The sequence below is a fragment of the Oryx dammah genome, unplaced genomic scaffold, assembly GCF_014754425.2.
Source record: "Oryx dammah isolate SB20612 unplaced genomic scaffold, SCBI_Odam_1.1 HiC_scaffold_11050, whole genome shotgun sequence".
NCBI lineage: Eukaryota > Metazoa > Chordata > Mammalia > Artiodactyla > Bovidae > Oryx > Oryx dammah.
Window position 1 is genome coordinate 3201736 of NW_024080444.1, and position 22907 is coordinate 3224642.

The 22907-nt window shown below is 36.5% G+C and overlaps 1 protein-coding gene across 1 annotated transcript in view; it reads left to right on the forward strand.

Annotated features, from left to right (window-relative positions):
* LOC120860250 (multiple PDZ domain protein-like) overlaps positions 1-22907 on the forward strand; it is a 175350-nt gene that overhangs the window by 56263 nt on the left and 96180 nt on the right. Inside the window, exons 4-12 of the mRNA XM_040236049.1 lie at positions 1526-1738; positions 2138-2277; positions 3135-3348; positions 4228-4356; positions 6317-6526; positions 11216-11330; positions 11690-11778; positions 21737-21917; positions 22741-22830. Of these exons, the coding sequence (XP_040091983.1) occupies positions 1526-1738; positions 2138-2277; positions 3135-3348; positions 4228-4356; positions 6317-6526; positions 11216-11330; positions 11690-11778; positions 21737-21917; positions 22741-22830 (1381 nt within the window). The remainder of the gene's footprint in view (positions 1-1525; positions 1739-2137; positions 2278-3134; positions 3349-4227; positions 4357-6316; positions 6527-11215; positions 11331-11689; positions 11779-21736; positions 21918-22740; positions 22831-22907) is intronic.

Consider the following 22907-nt stretch of genomic DNA (forward strand, 5'->3'; position numbering starts at 1 on the left):
AGGACTGATCTCCTTTAGGATGGACTGGTTGGATCTCCTTGCAGTCCAAGGGACTCTCAAGAGTCTTCTCCAACACCACAGTTCAAAAGCATCAATTCTTTGGCACTCAGCTTTTTTTATAGTCCAACTCTCACATCCGTACATGACCACTGGAAAAACCATAGCCTTGACTAGACGGACCTTTGTTGTCAAAGTAATGTCTCTGCTTTTTAATATGGTGTCTATATAATTATTATTAGATTATTTAGCTCTGTAACAAACAGGCACATGCAAGTAACTAGAATATTTTTCCAAAATGGAATGATCTTTGTTGTTGTTGTATACTAATGTTATTGTACCTGAAGCTAGCCATACTGTAAAATTTAAGGGCACTGTCCTTCAGAATGGCGGCACTGTCCTTCAGAATGGCAGCTCTGCCCAAACTTGTGACATAAACAGCAACGAGTTAAGCTCCAAATACAGAGTTGGTAGGAAGAGTCCACACAGGACCCTCTCACTTCTGATACCAACCATGTATGTTGAGGAGGTTCCCCAAACCACCCTCAGGTTCAACAATTCATTAGAAGGACCTGTTGAACTTATTAAAAGCTGTTAGACTCATGATTATGGTCTGTTATAGGGAAAGGATACAGGTAAATGATTAGCATAAGAACAAGATGCTTAGCACCGAGTCTGGGAGCATTCCTGATGTGAAGCTTCTGATTTCCTCAGGAAGTATTCTCTTCCCAAATTGGTGTGTGACAGTTCACATGGAGTATTGCCAACCCAGGAAGCTCACATGAGCTTGGTGTACACAGTATTTATTGGGACATCATTTCATAGGTATGATTGATTGCCCATATGAGATGACTTAGTTTCAGATTTTGAGTGGATATCATGTGGTCTTGGGGCCCATCGTGAACAACAGAGACACTTCCGTCATCTGGAAACATTCCAAGGATTTAGAAATTACTTCCTGTGAACTGGAGACAAAGGCCAGGCCTCTCTTCGGGAAAGACCAAATTCTTTACTGCATAAGTTGTTATGAAAATTCGAGTAATATAGTAAGTAAATGTCTCCCTGGATTCCCATATCTTGGGGACAACTATGTCTCCCTGGATTGCCATATCTTGGAGACAGCTATTGCTGTATTGGTTATTTAGTATATATTGTTCCAGGTGTTTAATAATTTTTTGAATGTACATTGAACTATATTTTGCTTATTGTTCCTTAACTAGGCTTTTTCACTTAAGAATGTATGTATAGATGTATGTATTTTTGTGTGTTTAAACGAGTACTTTGAAATTGAATGCTAATTTTTTTTCACATAATTAGTGTTTAAAACTTTTTCCACCTAAAAATAATGCATCCTTGCATGTACATCTTAGTGTGTTTTTCTGATTTTTCTTTAAATAGAGTTGCTGAATAAAATGGTATGGACATTTTGAAATTTCATATGTACTTCATTATTACCCCTCTTGGGATGATTTCTGTGAGGTAGCTTCTGGAATATCAAAATTGTTAATAATCTCCATATTATTCTTAGGTAAACATTGCAACTTCAACAATTTCAAATGTCGAGTATGGTCACATTCCCCATCTCAGCCCAGGTGTAATTCCTGCTCTACAAAATGAATCATTTTTATTATCCCCAAATAATGGAAATCTGGAAGTTCTTACAGGATTGGGTACTACTGCACACATCAATGGGAAACCTGCTTGTGATGAATTTGATCAACTGATCAAAAATATGGCCCAGGTAAGAGCGTTTGTTCCTGTTAGTTATGATAGAATGTGTCCTGGATAATTTGAAGAATACTTGCATATTTATATTACATATGTTAAATGTATACTTTAAATATATTATTATAATAGAAAATATGGCAATAGTATATTTTGTTTTATATTCTTATTACATTTTACTGAACAACAATATAAAGTATATCTTAAATGTATATTATACTATGATATACTTATTTATGAAGACATTTTTAACTGAAAAAATTAGAATGAAAAAGATGTATATTTCGTGTAAGTTTAAGTGCTTCAGGGATTTTTCTAAATGAAGGTTATGTTAGAAAAAAAAAATTTAAACAGATTAATGCCACTATGCAGTGGCTGGCATGTAATTATATTCCTTGCTTCTTTTTCTGGACAGGGTCGCCAGGTAGAAGTTTTTGAGCTCCTCAAACCTCCATGTGGAGGCCTTGGGTTCAGTGTGGTGGGACTGAGGAGTGAAAACCGGGGAGAGCTGGGTATATTTGTGCAGGAGATCCAGGAGGGCAGTGTGGCCCACAGGTGAGACTGTCACTGAGATTTCTCTGTTCTTGATACCACATTCAGAAGGTGCTGCTCACCCTAGAAGAATTTTAAGAAACAAAAATGCCTAAAAACAAAAACAATATAAAATGTTATTAATCAGTTTTTAGAAATCATTAACATTGCTACAATAACAAGAAAGTCCTTTGAAGGCAGAGTAACTTTAAAATATAGTCATGACTTAATCACTTTTTAATAAGGAAATAAACATTTGACTAGGACATTACTCCCATTGTTTTTAAACAGGCTCTTTTTGATTAGATTTAAAAATTATAGAAAAGCATTCAACTGGTCTGTGATAATATCAGCTGTATTTTATTAACTTACCCCAAACAACAAGTAAGAGCTGTATTTTATTAATATGCTCAAAGCAAAAAGTAAACATATCCTTCTTTGCATTCATTTGTAGAAGATAATAGCAGTACTAAAATACAACGTATAGGTTGAATGAGTAGCTAAAAGGAAGATGGCTGTTAAATGGGAGTGGTTGACTAGGGTTAGGTCAGCTAGTGCCAAAGCATATATATTTTTCCCTTCCATTTTTATTGAGATATAATTAACATATAGCACTATGTAAGTTTAAGGTGTATAGCATCATGATTGGACCTACATACATCATGGAGTGATTATCACGGTAGGTTTTGTGAACAGCATGTCACATAGAACAAAATTAAAGAAATAGAGAAAAAATATTTTAGGAGTACAATTGCAAGAAAAAACTTACATAGTGTGGACATTAGAAAATAGAATTAAAAATAACCTGAAAATGCATGCCAAAGAAGCAGTCATTTTCTTGAGATCTATCAGTTATCTTTTATCCCCCTTTTTATTGTTAGAGATGGAAGATTGAAGGAAACTGACCAAATCCTTGCTATTAATGGACAGGCACTGGATCAGACAATTACACATCAGCAGGCCATCAGCATCCTGCAGAAAGCCAAAGATACTGTCCAGCTGGTTATTGCCAGAGGCTCATTGCCTCAGCTTATCAGCCCCATAGTTTCCCGTTCTCCATCTGCAGCGAGCACAATTTCAGCTCATTCTAACCCAGTGAGTACATAAGTTTTTCAAGGGGAACAGAACATATTTTTCTAATTCTTTAAGGTTTTGCACAGGTTTGCAATTCCTATAGGTTCTTTGTAGTTCTTGGGTTTTTGCCCTTTTTGTTCTTTTTTCCCTTCTGAGCATAGAATATATTTTATGCAATTATGGTTAAGTTTCTGGCTTCCAAAAAACTTTTATCTTTATTTATGTAGCTTTTTAACTTGAATTCATTCCTAAAAAAGGAAAAAGTCCCTTAAAGATTGACTATCTGTAAACAAATAAAATCTTGATTTTACTTTTTAAGTTGTTAGAGTTAGCTATCAGTGACTTTAACAGGTCATCTAATTTGAGGGCATCCCAGGTGGCTCAGTGAAGAACCTAGGTTCAATCCCTGAGTCGGGAAGATACACTGGAGAAGGGATTGGCTACCCACTCCAGTGTTTCTGTCTTGGAAATTACATGGACAGAGGAGCCTGGCGGGCTACAATCCATAGGGTCACAAAGAGTTGGACACGACAATACTTTCTCACTTAACTTGAAATCTCATGCAACAAGATTTATGTAGAAGAAATTTTTAACAGCTAACAATTTTTTTCTCTTTTTATTTGATCTTCTTTTTTTAAACTTTCTTAAAAGGATCTTGCCAGTGTGTATCTTTACCTGGTTAAATAGAGCCACTATAATGATGTATTGATAATTTCAAGAATGGCTATATCAACAGTAGTAACAACCTGTTGAAAGAGAAGTGTACTAAATAAAAGGGACCCTGTAAAAACTCATTATTATGTTGCACTAATTTAATACTAATCACAAAATAATATTCACAGAAATCTCAACTACAGTAAAATTTTAGTTTTCAAATTCACATGAGGGCTTTGTTTTCAGGTTCACTGGCAGCACGTGGAAACTATTGAATTGGTCAATGATGGTTCTGGTCTGGGCTTTGGCATCGTAGGAGGAAAAGCAACTGGTGTGATTGTGAAGACCATTCTGCCTGGAGGTGTAGCTGATCAGGTAAGCTATTCCAGCAGATATTTTATGTTTTATATAATAATACAGCTTCATCTTGTATATTTCCTTCAAAAAGAAGAGACTTTGGCTTTAGGTAAGGTCAGATTCTTTTGTTTTACTGGGCTTGTTTGTAAAATGATTTTCTTTGACTTGGGGTGAAATGCATTTCAGAAGAGACCTTGATTTTCATTTAGAGTTACAGTGATCTTAAGACTTTCAAATCAGAGAGTAAAGCCCAGGTTGTGATTTTGATCATTTTAGAGGTAGATATTCTTTATTTATGATTGTAAGTCATTTTTATAAGCCTATTTATCTATTTTATAGCCACAAGGTATTGTGGAAAAAAGAATATTTCATTACTGAGGGGGAAAAACAAGAGTACAGCCTATTTTTTATTACTTAAAGTAGTTCATTAAGCCATTGCCATTTATGCTATATAAAGTTGTTGGAATATATGTGAGAAAATTATAAAGTTACTAATTGTGATTTATATTTTAATTTGACAAGTTCTGGTGTCTTTGCCTTGATAATAATGTTTTGTGTATGAAGCTATTTGCTTTTGCATGTGTATTTGAAACTAGGAAGTCAAGGTCATCAAATATTGTTTATATTGGTAAATAAAAGGCAAATTTATGGGCAACCTTATCAGTAGAGGTATTGAGAGTAACTCAATAGCACGTGTGTTTTCTCACTTTTAAATATTAGCCAGTATCAAGCAGTCTCCAGTGAAATCTCTTTAATTGACAGACTTGTGATAAATAAGCTTTCTCTTCTGTATAGAGTTGCACTAATACTGTAGGTACTTGCCACATACCACTTTTAAATTCAATTTTGAATTTATTAAAATTAAATAATATTACCACCTCAGCTCTTCCGTAAGATGAGCTATATTTTAAGTGCTCTAGAACAACAGGCCCCAACCTTTTTGACACCAGGGACCATTTTGTAGAGGACAGTTTTTCCACAGACTGGGGTGATGGGGATGGTTCCAGGATGATTCAAGTGCATTACATTTACTGTGCAGTTTATTTCTAATCTAACGCTGCTGTTGATATGACAGGAGGTACCGGTTCATAGCCTGGAGTTGGCGATCCCTACTCTAGAGCAGTATGTTGCTTGTAACTGCCATATTGGACATTGCAGAACATTTTAATCAATGCAGAATGTTCTTGTGGATAATGCTTGTATGGAGGCTTACCATATCTGTTCACTTCCCTGGTCTATCTGAATTTACATCTTACAAAGATTTCATCTGCAAGTGAGTCCTTTAGGGATATTTATCTTTAAAATGGCAGGGCAGAAAGTTGTGATATTAACTGAGAGCTTTTTTTGTGGTTCACACTGTATTTTGAGTAATATATGTTTGTGTAGTGAGTTATACCTCATCTTTCAGTTCAGTTCAGTTGCTCAGTCGTGTCTGACTCTTTGCAGCCCCATGGACTGCAGCACGCCAGGCTTCCCTGTCCATCACCAACTCCTGGAGTTTACTCAAACTCATGTCCATTGAGTCGGTGATGCCATCCAACCATCTCATCCTCTGTTGTCCCCTTCTCCCGCCTTCAGTCTTTCCCAGCGTCAGGGTTTTTTCAGATGAGTTAGTTCTTCACATCAGGTGGCCAAAATATTGGAGCTTCAGCTTTACCTAGTGGCATTTTCTCTGTTTTATTTTCCTCAAAAAACTCACAGAAAGGCTAGTGCTTTCTTGCATCAAGTGTATGGAAATCAAATTGAAAAGCTCATATCAGTTATTGATTTAAATAATATTTATGAATTTCGGTTACTTATATCACATTGAATGATGTTAGGATGCTTCGAAAGAGAGTTAACACTACAACACATGTTTAATGTACCAAGAATTCACAGTATGGCTCTTTTTTGTTATTATTCCCATTCTCTCATTTCGAGTTTCTCTGATGAAGTTAGTAATAATAAAAAGCTGACTAACCAATTCCTCTTTATTCAGCATGGGCGATTATGCAGTGGAGACCACATTCTAAGGATTGGTGATACAGATCTAGCAGGAATGAGCAGTGAGCAGGTGGCCCAAGTCCTCAGACAGTGTGGAAATAGAGTGAAGTTGATGATTGCAAGAGGTGCCATCGAAGAAGCAACAGCACCTGCCTCTTTGGGCATCACCCTTTCCTCATCCCCAGCTTCTACGCCAGAAATGAGGGTAAGGACATGAAAAGTTAATGGGAAGGTCATAGACTATAGCACTTGGATGACAGTGATGTTTATTTAGAAACTAGATTTATTAATGTTAGTGTGTTATTGCTAAAGAATGAAACAAAGTTCAGATACAGAATGTTTCAGCACTAATAATAGTTTATTAAATAGGAATACTATCTCACAAATGAAAGATTGATTAATGTTTTACATTTTTCTCTAAGCAGCACTTTTATGAGGATAAGTGTTTTGAAGTATGAATAAATTTAAATGAATTATATACTACTAATACCTAAAATGTTTTATTCTATATTTTTCTTATTTAGATGGTCTTCTGAAAGTTGGGTTATAAGTTCTAATCATTCCCTTTCAACAGCTTGCTTCTTAGTGTCTTTTTGAGGGCAAGGTGATGAATAAAACTTACTAAAACCTTTCAATATTATTGTTTTAAGGTATGTCATATAACTGTTATGAGATTTGTAATGAGAAGTGGCTATTCTTGACCTAGTTATATAAGTTTTTTAGACACAAGTTATGCTTTCAGAGTTGTAACAAAAGCTTTATTCATAGAGCATTCCATCTTTGTTCTTAACTTGATCTGCAAAAAGCTAGAATGTTTCAAAATTATTATAATGTAATGTTATCTCAAATTGTTAAAGTCATGCAGTATCATGGATTAAATATCAACAACATGATTTTATCCAGAAATTTCTTGTATATTTAAGAAGAGAATTATACTTACTTTCTATATGTTTTCTAGCAAATTCTAATTCTATATTCCTTTCTTGTAGATCTAAAAGCGGGTTTTTTTTTTTTCTATTACAGTTTTTTTTCTAAATAGTTGCTACAAATTCCTTTTTTATTATTCTAACCTCCTCTACAAGCCCTTTACAACTTTATTAGAACACTTGAAATTTCCATGATTCTGTTGTTTTTAGGATTGTGTGTGGTTGCTATTTTTTGCAAGGAGAAAAAAGTAAAGAAAGCCTGTTTATGAAAGTATTTAACTGGCATTCTTTTGTGGTAAACAAAACATTTTATTCAGCAATATATAAATGAATGCAATACCGAAAACCACTTGATGTAATTGAAAGCTTAGAAAAATATCTATTCTGTGCATATCATCATTTCTGAAGCTTGTGCCCCTTTTAAAATCATTCGATAGTCAAATTGCCACCCTCTAAAATAGCACTTGCATAAGTCTTATTAAAAATAGAAAACACATTTGTTACAATTGAAGCAGATTTCATCCTGTCATTTTCTTGTAATTATCTAAACTTTAAGCTTTTGCTAAGTTTGCATAGATAATTATGTGCAATGAAAAAATAAATCAAACTTTACTATAAAATTATATCTCATTTAGGTGACTATCAGTGAGGTATAGAGTATGCCTAAAGAAAATCAGAAAGCATTACCAGCTAGCCCCATTCTGCCCGTCTATTCAAACCATAGCCTTCTTTCTTTTGTGATCTTCTTAGGGTACTTTCTGGAACCTGCTGACACCACACTAGTATATAATACCAGCAACTTGTTGATGACTTACTGCACTAGTCCATTCATGCTTTATTCAGGGAACCTTGACCTTTAGTCCAGTATATAATAACAAGTCTACACATTAGAGACACTGCTTTCAAATATCATTCCTGGGTGAAGGAAATCAGCATGGAAAGGCATGCTTTCCTTCTAAAGGGCTTTTCATGTTGAAGTTTGAATTTATAAAGCAAATACAAGGACAGTTTTAATTAATATTTGGTACCATTCACTGGCTTTCAAAATAACCATCAGTCTATTAATATTTTATCTGGAGGACAGGTTCACCTTCATGATGTTAGAATCAGCTTCCAAGTTAAGACAGAAATAATGGCATGTCTTGAGCAGGCAGCGTGGCCCTTACATTCTAAGAGGGTTTGCATACTGTGCATCTTTTAAGAGCAGGGGCTCTGCAGCCAGTGCCTCTGCATTTGAATTCTTCCTCTATTAGATGGTTCACTGTGAGTCCTTGGAAAAGTTTATGTTTCTCAGTTTCCCCAAATAAAAACTGACAGTAATTGTACTTGCTTCATAGGCTTCTAAGGAGTAAATTAATTGAGACATATAAAATGTCTATTATATAGAAACTGCTCAGTGAATCGGAGAAGGCAATGGTAACCCACTCCAGTACTCTTGCCTGGAAAATCCCATGGATGGAGGAGCCTGGTGGGCTGCAGTCCATGGGGTCGCTAAGAGTCAGACACGACTGAGTGACTTCACTTTCACTTTTAACTTTCATGCATTGGAGAAGGAAATGGCAACCCACTCCAGTATTCTTGCCTGGAGAATCTCAAGGATAGGGGAGCCTGGCCGGCTGCTGTCTATGGGGTCGCACAGAGTCAGACATGACTGAAGCGACTTAGCAGCAGCAGCAGCAGCAGCAGCTCAGTGAACGTTAGCTGGACTTTTTCTTATTCTTGATAGACAGCTGAGCAAAGTGATGCTTAGAAAAAGTCAATGAAAAGCTAGATTTGAGCTTGTAATGTGGATTCAAATCCTGACTTATTTCAACTCTATTATATCCTCTAACTTCTTCAAAGAAGAAGAGATAAGAAAGCCTTCTTCAGTGATCAATGCAAAGAAATAGAGGAAAACAACAGAATGGGAAAGACTAGAGATCTCTTCAAGAAAACTAGAGATACCAAGGGAACATTTCATGCAAAGATGGGCTCGATAAAGGACAGGAATGGTATGGACCTAACAGAAGCAGAAGATATTATGAAGAGGTGGCAAGAACACACAGAAGAACTGTACAAAAAAGATCTTCATGACCCGGATAATCACGATGGTGTGATCACTCATCTAGAGCCAGACATCCTGGAATGTGAACTCAAGTGGGCCTTAGAAAGCATCACTATGAACAAAGCTAGTGGAGGTGATGGAATTCCAGTTGAGCTATTTCAAATCCTGAAAGATGATGCTCTGAAAGTGCTACACTCAATATGCCAGCAAACTTGGAAAACTCAGCAGTGGCCACAGGACTGGAAAAGGTCAGTTTTCATTCCAATTCCAAAGAAAGGCAATGGAAAAGAATGCTCAAACTACCGCACAATTGCACTCATCTCACATGCTAGTAAAGTAATGCTCAAAATTCTCCAAGCCAGGCTTCAGCAGTACGTGAACCGTGAACTCCCTGATATTCAAGCTGGTTTTAGAAAAGGCAGAGGAACCAGAGATCAAATTGCCAACATCCGCTGGATCATGGAAAAAGCAAGAGAGTTTCAGAAAAACATCTATTTCTGCTTTATTGACTATGCCAAAGCCTTTGACTGTGTGGATCACAATAAAGTGTGGAAAATTCTGAAAGAGATGGGAATACCAGACCACCTCACCTGCCTCTTGAGAAATCTGTATGCAGGTCAGGAAGCAACAATTAGAACTGGACATAGAACAACAGACTGGTTCCAAATAGGAAAAGGAGTACGTCAAAGGCTGTATATTGTCACCCTGCTTATTTAACTTCTATGCAGAGTACATCATGAGAAACGCTGGACTGGAAGAAACACAAGCTGGAATCAAGATTGCTGGGAGAAATATCAATAACTTCAGATATGCAGATGACACCACCCTTATGGCAGAAAGTGAAGAGGAGCTAAAAAGCCTCTTGATGAAATTGAAAGAGGAGAGTAAAAAAGTTGGCTTAAAGCTCAACATTCAGAAAACAAAGATCATGGCATCTGGTCCCATCACTTCATGGGAAATAGATGGGAAACAGTGGAAACAGTGTCAGACTTTATTTTGGGGGGTTCCAAAATCACTGCAGATGGCGACTGCAGCCATGAAATTAAAAGACGCTTAACCTTGGAAGAAAAGTTATGATCAACCTAGATAGCATGTTCAAAAGCAGAGACATTACTTTGCCAACTAAGGTCCATCTAGTCAAGGCTATGGTTTATCCAGTAGTCATGTATGGATGTGAGAGTTGGACTGTGAAGAAGGCTGAGCGCCGAAGAATTGATGCTTTTGAACTGTGGTGTTGGAGAAGACTCTTGAGAGTCCCTTGGACTGCAAGGAGATCCAACGAGTCCATTCTGAAGGAGATCAGCCCTGGGATTTCTTTGGAAGGAATGATGCTAAAGCTGAAGCTCCAGTACTTTGTCCACCTCATGGGAAGAGTTGACTCATTGGAAAAGACTCTGATGCTGGGAGGGATTGGGGGCAGGAGGAGAAGGGGACAACAGAGGATGAGATGGCTGGATGGCATCACTGACTCGATGGACGTGAGTCTGAGTGAACTCTGGGAGTTGGTGATGGACAGGGAGGCCTGGCGTGCTGCGATTCATGGGGTCGCAAAGAGTCGGACTCTACTGAGCGACTGAACTGAACTGAACTTCTTCAAAAAGGAAGGAGAGCCACTCCTGAAAATAGAATCTGTTAATAAGAAAGTAATTTTTTATGATTTTCACAAAAAACCAATAACGTATTTCTCTGAAGAGGGTATTCAGCTTTATTCCTGACATTGCTTTTGAGTAAAAATGTGATGCTGAGGCCAAGTTGTCAAGTTTGAAGGAGTAATCCCTGACTATAATTCTTTAGCAGAGTTCTCTCAGAACTAATTTCATCATACCTTTTCTAAATGAAGAGTGTGGCTTGAAAAAGCTTGTTTTTTTTGTCTGTGTGTTTATTTATATGTATTTTTTTTTTGTTTTTACAAATTGTATTTCAGGTTGATGCTTCAACTCAGAAAAGTGAAGAAAGTGAGACATTTGACGTAGAACTCACTAAAAATGTCCAAGGATTAGGAATTACTATTGCTGGATACATTGGAGATAAAAAATTAGGTAGTTTTTAAACATTAATATTCTATTTCTTTTATCTTGGCAATTGCCTCTAATGTCTTTGTCTTATGAAATACTGAATCAACATAATATATTTTCATGTGTCTGATGGTATATTTTCATGATAAACTGATGGACGTCTTTCTTTGGAGTAGTGCAGGTTACTGTGATATTTTATTTCACATAAACAAAACCGTTGTCTTTTTCTGTAGCCAAGGTTTCTACTAGTGATTTTGTTTGTGTGGTTTGTTGATTTACATCTACTCAGAATTAGGACTTTATTTTTAGGAGAATGGAGGATGGGTATTCTTTGAGTGTACTTCGTAAATAGTAAAACAAAACAAACTTGTTTCTAATCTTAGAACCTTCAGGGATCTTTGTTAAGAGCATTACAAAGAGCAGTGCTGTGGAACATGATGGAAGAATCCAAATTGGAGACCAAATTATAGCAGTAAGTACCACATTTAATGACAGCTTTGTTAATTTTCATGGTTCAGAGATGCATTCTCCTGGTTTACACCATTTTGAGAGCTACAGGTAGCTCTGTACTAATCTAACCTTACTTTTGTGATTTTGGGTGTCAGTATTACTCATTATATTATTAGGAGGAAGTCAGAGCATTGGATAGAAGGTTTATTGATGTCATTTTTGAAAGTGGGACTCTTTCTTAAATAGGTTCTGATAGATCTGATTTCTGGTTTTAATGAGTTGGTACATTAATAATCTTTTTTTGTATTTTAGCTGCAGATACTCTGAAGATAAAGACCATACATTATAACTTATAGTGTATTTGAATCTGAATTTGAGTTGTGTGCATTTTTTAATATCAGCAGAATGACACTACTTTTGTTAGCCCCATGACGAAGGCTTCTTTAGCTATAACAGTATAAAGAAATAGAGCCAGACCTCTTAGTTAGATCAAGGCAGCATTGTTTTCCTAGTAACATTAGTATGTTTGGCCATATAGCTATTCAAGGTAGTGTAAAAAGAATCCAACTTTTAGTTCTGTGTTTAGTTGTAAACTGACCTACCCTAACTACTTTTCAGAACGTGAATCCAAGAAACCCTGCATCAAGGGCTTTCTGGTTTAATAAGTTTAGGAAAAGCTTTCTGGGTTACAGTTTCTTGGGGATTCACAATACACACTGAAAAATAAAACAACTGAGAAGTTTTCAATAAAGAATCTTGTTTAACTCTTTTATTTCAGAGGTTCCTAAACTGTTGTAATCATGGGTTCTTTCTTCCCCCAAACATATATTAATATTCTCTGTAGTAGATTTGGGGAATGCTGATTTATCTTAATATACATTTGTTTATACTTTAATGAAGTCTTGATTTTCGCCTTGAGATCTTAATAATAGTAAGAAAATAGAATGTTAAGATAGAGGAGTCCTGTTCACTGCAGCATTATTCACAAGAGCTAAGATGAGTAAGTGACCCAGAGTTCCATCTGCAGATAAATGGATAAAAATGTGTTATATACATACAGTAGAATATTATTTAGTCTTATAAAGAAGAAATTTCTGTTACATCCTACAACATGGATAAACCTCAAGAGCATTATGCTGAATGAAATAAGCCAGGCCCCAAAAGACTGTGTGCTTCCACTTATATGCAGTATCAGAAGTAGTCATGCTTATGGAAACAGAAAGTAGAATAGTTATTGTGAGGGGTGGGGTAGAGGAGGAGATGGGGAGCTATTGTTCAGTCGGTTTAAAGTTGCAGTTTGCAAGATGAAAATGTTCCAGAAACGTATGACAACCTGAATATACTTAGGTCTACTGAACTATACACATAAAGATGGGTAAGATGGTAAATTTTATATTTTTGTGTTTTCTTTCACAACTAAACTAAAAGATAGAGATGTCCTTTATTTGTATGTGCCCTTTGCTTCTACATTGCAATTCCCTGACTTTGCTTCATCTTAGTTCTATAAAACTGCTAACTACACCTGTTCACCTCTTGAAATCTGCTCTAAAGATCAAGTTGTGCATGTCATGTAAGCTGACCATATTCTGTAAAAGAACTTTCCTGTTGTTATCTCTGTTTTAACATACAGTGAAAATTAGCTACTTTTTTTTTTTTTTGGAGGAAAAAGAGGAGAGAGTGAATATAATATATACATATTCTAAATCTATATCTGATAAAGAATTAAAAATTGAATACATAGCTAATTGGCCCCCCAGGCTATATATTTTAATCCAATAGAATGCTTTCGTAAAAATCAGCATTCTTGAGCTAAAACTCAGGAGAACATACAATTTACTCATTTAAAGTATATGATTAAGAAACTCTTAGTTTATAGTTGTGTTTATAGTTGTGTCTTCGTGATCACAATCAATTTTTGAAAGTTTCATTACCTTTGAAAGAAATCCTGTCCTGTTAGCAGTTACTCACTAGTTCTTAGATCCTCCCTGCCCTGAACAACTACCAACCTACTTTCTGTATTTTTAGCCTATTCTGGACATTTCCTGTAAATAGAATCATTCAATAAGTGGTGCTTTGTGATTTGCTTCTTTTGCTTAGTATAATGTTTTCACGTAGGTTTGAACAAGGTCCATCCATGTGTAGCATCATCAATTCTGAGTTTATTTTTTTGTTGAATAATATTCTGTTGTATTAACACACCATATTTTATTTATCCATTCATCAGTTGATGGACATTTGAGTTGTTTCTAATTTTTGGCTATTATGGACAGTGCCACTATAAACATTCATGTATCGATTTTGTGTGGATATATGTTTTCATTTCTCCTGAGTGTATATTTGGGAGTATAATTGCTGGATCATATACCTCTATATTTAACCATTTAGTGAGAAGCAGGATTCCTTTACCTACAATATTGTGATAAAGAAACTTCCCTGGTATGATTTTTAAGAAAACCAAATGAATTATTTATTTGAAATACGTAGTATACTTGGTACATAAGTATGGTTTAATTAATTAAGCAGATATTTATTGAGGGTCTGAAATGATTATGCATGTAAGTCTCACAAAAGCTTCCCTTCAAATTTGTAATTATTTGCATTGATTTATAACAGGAATCTCATATAATTTGGCTTGGGCAAGATCAGTGCTAAAGGAGATTGTTGACTCAAAAGTGGAAGCACCTTTTTTCTGAAGTATTTTCTTGCTTTCAATAAAATCACTGTCTTTGCTCTCATCAGTGTTATGATTTTTTATTTTTAGCAACATTCTCTTCAAAGTTAGAAGCACCTTGATTTTTAAGAAATATGCAGTGCTTTGATCATGCGTTGATTTTGTGCAAAATGCCATCATTTTATAGTCTTTTGAGAGATGAGTAGGAAAGTTCTTAACACTAGTTGTTTTTCACGACTGCAATCTTTAATTTTTTTTTTCAATTTTGGCAGCAACTATTTTGAACTATAATGTTTTTATTTTTAATTATTGAAGTGTTGAAAGGATTAAGAAATTATTTCCTATTATTTAAGGATGTATTATTTTTAAAAATAAAGTCTTTTATCATAAGATTCCTGTTTTATGAATTATGCTCTCTTAACTCCTAGGGTTTCAGTGTCGGTATTACAGGGGCAGGGAATAGAGCCAATGAGACTTTTTCTTTACTACATAAGAATTAATTTAATAAGGGGACTCTATTTTGTAAAGTCAACCAAACTTGTCATTAGATAAAGTCATATATTCATTTTTTTAGATTGGTATACAAATACCTTTGATAAAAGCAGTATAGAATTAGGCATCTGATTTAAAAAATGTTATGCAGGAAATGTATCATGAAAAGAAAATATGGAAGGGTATCAGATGTTGCCTTTGCTATTCTGTGACTTTGTTAGTCTCAATTTCCCTCTTTGTGTATGTGTATAATTATAGGCCGTGTTGGAGGAGGGATTGGCCAGCTAGATTGAGTGTACTGAGGAGCTGGCTTTTCCATTTGTTCTAACTAGGATTTCTCCCCTATAATTATTCATAGCAGTATCTACACTGCACTGCCATCTCCTCAAGATGGCACCCAGGCAGTTTACTGTCATTGTACCTCGTTCCACAGCACTTCTGTCTCTGCGACAATTGGGTCTCTTATTGTGATAATGAGGGACCAGAGCTGGCCTGAGCCCTCATTCAGTTTCAGTGCCTTGTCCCATATGTATGATGTGTGTAATTATGTTGAAGAGAAAGTGCTTCCAAAAGGCTTGGGGTTTTTATGTTTATTAATCACTTCTTCATTTTATTAATAATAGTACCTCTTGAAATCTGCTATTAAATCAAATATTAATAAAAGTTTCGGAGTAACTTTTCAGTACAAAGTGCCAGGCACTGTAATTTTGGAAAAGTAGGTACCATTATTTCACATTACAGATGAAGATACTGAGAAATTTTGAACCAGTCTAGGATTAAAAGTCTGTAATTACTCCACTATAGAAATTTCTTCTGTGCTAGTACCTACCATCTGTGAGATTTCAGTAAGGACTATACTTTTAAATTCAGGTCTTCAGGTTTTGGGGGGAAAAAAGGAAACATGTTTTTTCTTTACATAATGAACTTTATTGCTATTTAGTAGACAGAATCATATACATTTGATTTTCCTTAAACCACACATTTAAAGAATTGAGCTGTAAAAATCTATTGCACATGAAAACTTGCAGGCTAAGTTATGTGCATTTTAAGAATTTTTATGGCACCTCAAAGTTGAGATTTTTATGAGATTTTTCTCTATGGCTACCCTGAGAATAAATAACATGTTTATTTCTTACAGAGTAATTTTTATCTTCGAGGTCTAAAGAACATTAAATTTGAACATGGCTTAAAAAGCTCTTCTCATAGAAACCACTCTTAATACTTTATGATTTAACATTTCAGAAAATTTCCATGTATCTGTACTTAGGACTGTATTTGTTTATACCTTTTTATTATTTTATTATTTGTTTAGTTTAGAAATATACCTGGTATGTATAGTTGTATCAGCAAATATGGATCTATCATAATATACTTAAGCACCTCTTATTCATGGAGAGGTATATTGTTTATAGTGGTTTGCTATTATAAACAACTGTGTTACATTCCATTTAGTATATCTTTTATGGACCAAGACTTAAAACTTTTAAGTTTGCTGGAATAGTATTATTTAGATTTGAATTTTACTTATTACTCAGCACTAACCCTTATGGCAGAAAGTGAAGAGGAACTAAAAAGCCTCTTGATGAAAGTGAAAGAGGAGAGTGAAAAAGTTGGCTTAAAGCTCAACATTCAGAAAATGAAGATCGTGGCATCTGGTCCCACCACTTCATGGGAAATAGATGGGGAAACAGTGGAAACAGTGTCAGACTTTATTTTGGGGGGCTCCAAAATCACTGCAGATGGCGACTGCAGCCATGAAATTAAAGAACGCTTACTCCTTGGAGGAAAAGTTATGACCAACCTAGATAGCATATTCAAAAGCAGAGGCATTACTTTGCCGACTAAGATCCGTCTAGTCAAGGCTATGGTTTTTCTAGTGGCCATGTATGGATGTGAGAGTTGGACTGTGAAGAAAGCTGAGCGCCGAAGAATTGATGCTTTTGATTGTGGTGTTGGAGAAGACTCTTGAGAGTCCCTTGGACTGCAGGGAGATCCAACCAGTCCATTCTGAAGGAGATCAGTCCTGGGATTTCTTTGGAAGGAATGATGCTAAAGCTGAAACTCCAGTACTTTGTCCACCTCATGGGAAGAGTTGACTCATTGGAAAAGACTCTGATGCTGGGAGGGATTGGGGGCAGGAGGAGAAAGGGACGACAGAGGATGAGATGGCTGGATGGCATCACAGACTCGATGGACATGAGTCTGGGTGAACTCCGGGAGTTGGTGATGGACAGGGAGACCTGGCGTGCTGCGATTCATGGGGTCGCAAAGAGTCGGACACGACTGAGCGACTGAAATGAAGTGAAACCTTGTATGCCACATTTTTCTCAGAGTTTTAAATCTGATTAATTGCTCAGTCAGCTAGAGTGTTTTTTGAATAAATTTCAGAGGAAGAGAATGTGTTGGTAGACTTTCAGAAGCTTTTCTCTCTGAGAACCTCTTATGTTGCCTTTTGCACACTGGGACATTTTGGCTGGCAATAACATAGACTTCGCATAAAGAAGACTTGGGGGTATAGTCTTAAACAGCCTTTTAAAATTTGTCTTTAGATGTCTCTTTTATCTTCTATAGGAAAAGGTCTTCCTTTTCCCCTGGAGGAAATCTTGGTCAAGTTACTATTCTCAGAAAGTAAAATGTCCTGTGGCTGATCAGGATCACCAAATACAGCTCTAATTTAGTAATTAGAGATTTCCATCCTAAATGATATTCTAATTTCAGCCCCCACCCTGGCCTAGCAGAAGCCTACTATGAACTGGTAGAGAGAGAGAGTGCACTCCTAGTCTCTCTTCCATACCGAGCTTTTATTTCCTCCCTCCCCTTCTTGTTATGCCTGCTGACTCTTACCAGTGTGAAGGAAGACAGTAAAAGACAACAAGCACTTCATCCCTGACTGGCGCTTCTGCAACATGGTTTTTTGCTCTGTGAGCCTGGCTCATGCTTAAATGCGACAGTCACTTAGGGTTCCTTCTTGGGTTTCTGGGAGACCCTACTAGAAATATTTGACTGAACGTTCCATGACAGATGGTGGATTTTTCATCTGACTGACTCTTCTTCCCTTTGGCTGCAGTTTCTCAACATTCTGCTCCATAAATTCTCGTTTTGGGGCACCATCATTCCCTGGAGGTACTTTTGGGTAGGTTCCAAGGTGGCTTCAGCCTGGCTTTCTCGTGTGTATGAGTGTGTGTATGCATGTGTGTGTGTGTGTGGCCCCCTTCTGATCTCTGCCCAGACAGAGTCAGGCTGTCAAACAGTTCTCAACATAATAGCGGTTTTCTCTTGTTTCACTGTCAGAGCAGTTAAAGAGCCTCACCCTTAACCTCCTGATAGAGCTAAACACAAGGTACTTACTGCATCCTTCCTTACAACACGTGACACAGCTCTTTGGACTTGTGGTCATAGGTTGAACATCTACGTGGGCATTTATAGTACTCTTCTCTCTAAAAACGTAAAGCAACCTCCTCTTAAGTCTTTGTTAATCTCTAACAGCCCAGCCCTTTAATGTCCTGAATGTGTACAGATTATAATTCCAGACTGCTTAAATTTCTGCTTTGTGGTCTTCTCATAACACACTTTGGTATAAGATATAACATCTCATGCTATAATTGATGTTATCAGATGCTATCTTATGATACTATAGGATAACATTGTGGCATCACAACCATAATTTCCATTTTCATATATGTTACACTGAGTACAAAATTTGGGGTTCATAATTTCTTTCACAAGTTATCTGCTCACTCTGTTTCCTAGAAGCTAATAGGCCTTTTTCTTTTGATTTTTGAAATCCAAGAATTTAATCAAGATTTGTCTGGGTGTTAGTCTTGTTTCTAGTTTTTCATATACCTCTGATTTATAGAGGCAGATTTCTTTATCTCCTCATAATTTCCTTGATTATTTTTCCTTAGTCCCTTCTCCCATGTAATTTTTTGCAATTATATTGATTTTCTAGATCAGCCTTAATATGTCTTCAGTCTTATTTCCCTGATCATTTTTATCTACCTATTCTCATCCTCTGAAAACACAGGAAAATTGCATATTCCTGTCTTCCATTCCATGACTTTTTACAGTATGTAAAATGCTGTTGATGCCTTCATTGTAATAGTTTTCTTTTTTCTTCTTTGGTAGATACTTGTTTCTTCTTTGTATGTATTCTCTCCACTTCCATAAATACAACGAAAAATGAATCTCTTTGAAGAGAAGCTTCAGAAAATATCTTTCTGTTCCCTGCAGTGACAGTCTCATTGGAAGATACTTGTACTCACGCTTCAGGGCACACATTTTCTTTCAGACTGTTGTATTCTATTCCTGTGACCTTTTTTTTCTCAGAGATCTGTGAGAACTATGCTTGTGCAAAAGAGAGATGAGATAGATTTTTATACAAATAGTTCAGGAATTGCAAAGCAAGAAGGAAGGAAAAGGTTTAAATTTACAAGTCAGTTTCACTTGTAGATTAATGGAATATAGAGGAAACCAGGAGAACAGGGAAGAACATTGTATGTCTGTACTGACAGATGGTTTTCTGTGCCTGTTGTGGAGTTGGTTGGGGTCGTGTGTGGAGGCATGTGTGACTTCGTTGCATGTATATGATTCTGTGTGGTGTATGCTCCCAGCTTGGTGTGATGCCTGGCACTTGATTGGTTTTGGGAATCACCAGTTGAGGTCCGTATGTACCTTCTGACTGCCCCCTTTTAATGAAAGACAGTTGTTGTATTTTACTGATGTTTCATCTGGCAGACCAATCAAGATGTTCCCTCACATGTCGATGCAGCTGCCCTGCCTTCAGTCTGGTCGTATTCAGACCATTCCTCATAGAAGTTCCTCCAGGTTACTGGTATAAGGACTTGGCTTCTTCCATGGTTTCCAGTTTTGTTTTAGTGTTTTCTCTGTTGTTATATTTTAATTAGTCTTTCTAAAAGCGAATCTATAAGATAGAGGTGGGAGGAAAGAGGAGAGAGTTAGACACCTATGTTGAAGTTGCCATTTAGTACAAAAGTATCATACAAAACTTAACTTGCAGAGTATCAGACTGATCATTTCAATCAGAGGTCTCTAGATTTTTTATTGAATATCCTAATTGGTTAAAAAAAACAAACTATGTCAATCTATCAAGCGATCAATCGATCTATAATCTATTCCTTTCTCTTTCCTTTTTTCTCCTATGTATTTATATATGCTATATGATATATTATGTGTCTTGTTTTATATATTTATTATATACAAAGTTAATATATTAATTATATATGTGTATATAAAACAAAATGAGATTTAAAAATATATTTAATTATGAATTTTATTACATTCTTCCAGAAACCTCTGCAGTAAAGGTACTTCATCTTGGAGACCACTGATAACAGGTCTTATTGTAGTTCTCATTCATTTAGTAAATATTTGAATGCCTACTATGGTCGGCACTGTGCTCAGAAAAGCATGATACTTACATAGCCATTTTACAGCTATTTCACAATTCAAACGGTATATCAGTGACTTTGAATTTCAGCAATAATTGTATTGTACTACTTTTTCAACTTTCCAAATTTTTCCTTTTAAAATTTTATGTAGTTTAATAATTAAGCTGTTATAACCTGCATTTATTCATTCGGAAATATAATTTGCTTCACAAGTAAATCCTTGCCATATGAGCCAGTTTCCCATTTGTGAATATCTACTGTGAAAACAGCACTAGCTTTGTTGTGTTTGTGTGTGTGTGTGTCCGCATGGCTTGTGGGCTGTGTTCCCCGCTCAGAGATGCCCGAACCTGGGCCGTCAGCAGTGAGAACACAGAGTCCTAACCATTGGACCACCAGGGAATTCCCAGCATTTTGTTTTGCTGACACACAGAACCTATCCTCTTGGAGGATGCAGTCATAGACCAAATAATGCTGGAAAACATAAAATTAAATTTCTGGTAAATGCCATGAAGGAGAATTGGTAAAGGGGGCTTTAACTATAGTAATGGGCATCAATAGCTTAATTGTGGAAATAACTATTGAACTAAGCAGTTATGGGCTTTTTCTCAGTGAATAAATTAGAAGCAGTGTGCGCTGGAGGGGGCTGTCCAGAGAATCTAGACTGAGGGAACTGAATTTGCAAAGACCTCATGACTGAAAAGAGTGCTTCAAGTCAGAGAAAGGGAAACGATCCTCTGGAGCTGGAGGGCAGAGAAATAGACAGGATGCTGCAGGATGAGGTCGATGATGCAAGGTGGGGTTGACACAGGCCGTTCTAAGCCACATTGAGAATTGGGAGCACATCTTAAGGATTGTTCTATGTAAGGCAGGGTGGGGTGATTAGATCGTATCTGTAGTTTGCAAAGATCACTGGGGCACCCTCAAGTGTTTTATCATTTGTGAACAGGAAAAAGGGAAAATATTTTTTGAAGAGGCAAAGACATAAAAAGGAAGGTAGTTTCGTCATCTTTCTTTGGATTTGTCAGCAGTCAGTGACCACTTTCTTCATGATCATCTATACCTCTGTGTCCTACCTAGTATTGTTTTCCAAGCTTGACTGTGTCTTCGGATCTCTTGAGAAACATAGAAGAATATTTTAAGAGATAGAGAATCCGGGGCCTCACCCTGAGACCTGCTGGCTTATAATTTCTAGAAGTGAGACTCCATTACTTATATTAAAACAAATGAAACACCCCTGCATGATCCCAGTGCATCTGAGCTAGTACTGGTCCCCAAACAGGTCAGCCCATCCATTCCCTAACTAGGGGAGTACTCATTCCTAATTCTGTTCTCACTGACCAGCAATAACCGTGTGTTTCATGGGTTGGTATCCTTTTATTTTTTTTTACCATGTCTTGTTCTAACCACAGGTAGATGGCACAGACCTTCAGGGTTTTACCAATCAACAGGCAGTGGAGGTGTTGCGACACACGGGACAGAAGGTGCGCCTGACGCTGATGAGAAGAGCTAAGCCGGATGCTGAACTGGCATCACGGGAGGGCGTCACAAAAGATGCAGTTTTGTCTCCTGTTAATGCAGATGTTAGCAAAGGTGAGAACACGCGAGTCTGATTTTTCGGTTAGACTCATATCAATTTTTTTCTAATTCTGAAATTATTTGAAGAACAGCTTAGTTGTAACTATTCATTAAGAACCAAGTAACAAGGGATTTTAATACAATGGGGATTAACTGCAATCAAGGATTTGTCTGTTAACTGTAGAAACAACTTCTGAATAAAGCAGATTTCTGTCCTGTTTTCTCAGTCACCACTTCTCATTTAGAATCATGTACAGTCATTTCCCTTTCTGTTGTTGCCTTACTTTGGGACGTCATTGATACATTTTCTCTTTAGGGGGAAGTTTGTTCTGCCTAGATTATGTATGTGAGCCCTGTAATGTTTCCAAATTGCCCAGCCTTTTCTTAAAGGAATCTGCTTTAAGTCAGTGTTTAGGCTTGACTAGCTCGGTCAGTAGACCATGAGACCCTTATTTCCACATTTAGAAAATGTCATTCATAAATGTTTGTATGTAGACATCTCTAAACCAAAATTCCCACGTGGCCCCCTGATGTAAGCATTTATTCGTAGAAGTCAGGCTGTTGGTTTGAAAGTGTGTTTCATTTCTCAAACTGTTGACCATTTATTCCACACACTACTGATTACAGACCAGGAATCAGGGAGGCAAACCCCAGGGGAGTTTTATCACTTCTTTGTTCCCTTAGCAGAAGACCTTTCCTGTAAGTACCTGTGATTGTTGAAAACTTTATATACAAAAAGTTAGCTCTCATCCAGGTGTTCAAATAAAGTGGAGTTTGAAAAAGTCAAGTTGCTTGATTATATTACAGGCCAAAGTGCTAAAATCTTCTTATCTTTAAGGTAATTATCAAGAAGATGAAGATTCTTTATCTCTGAGGAGAAACACCAGCATATTACCAATTGAAGAAGAAGGTAAACACATGGAGCCAGGTTATTACTATATTTATTACTTTTTTTAGAGAAATGACTTTTACAAACGTGGTTCAACCTCTATGGAAATATTATAA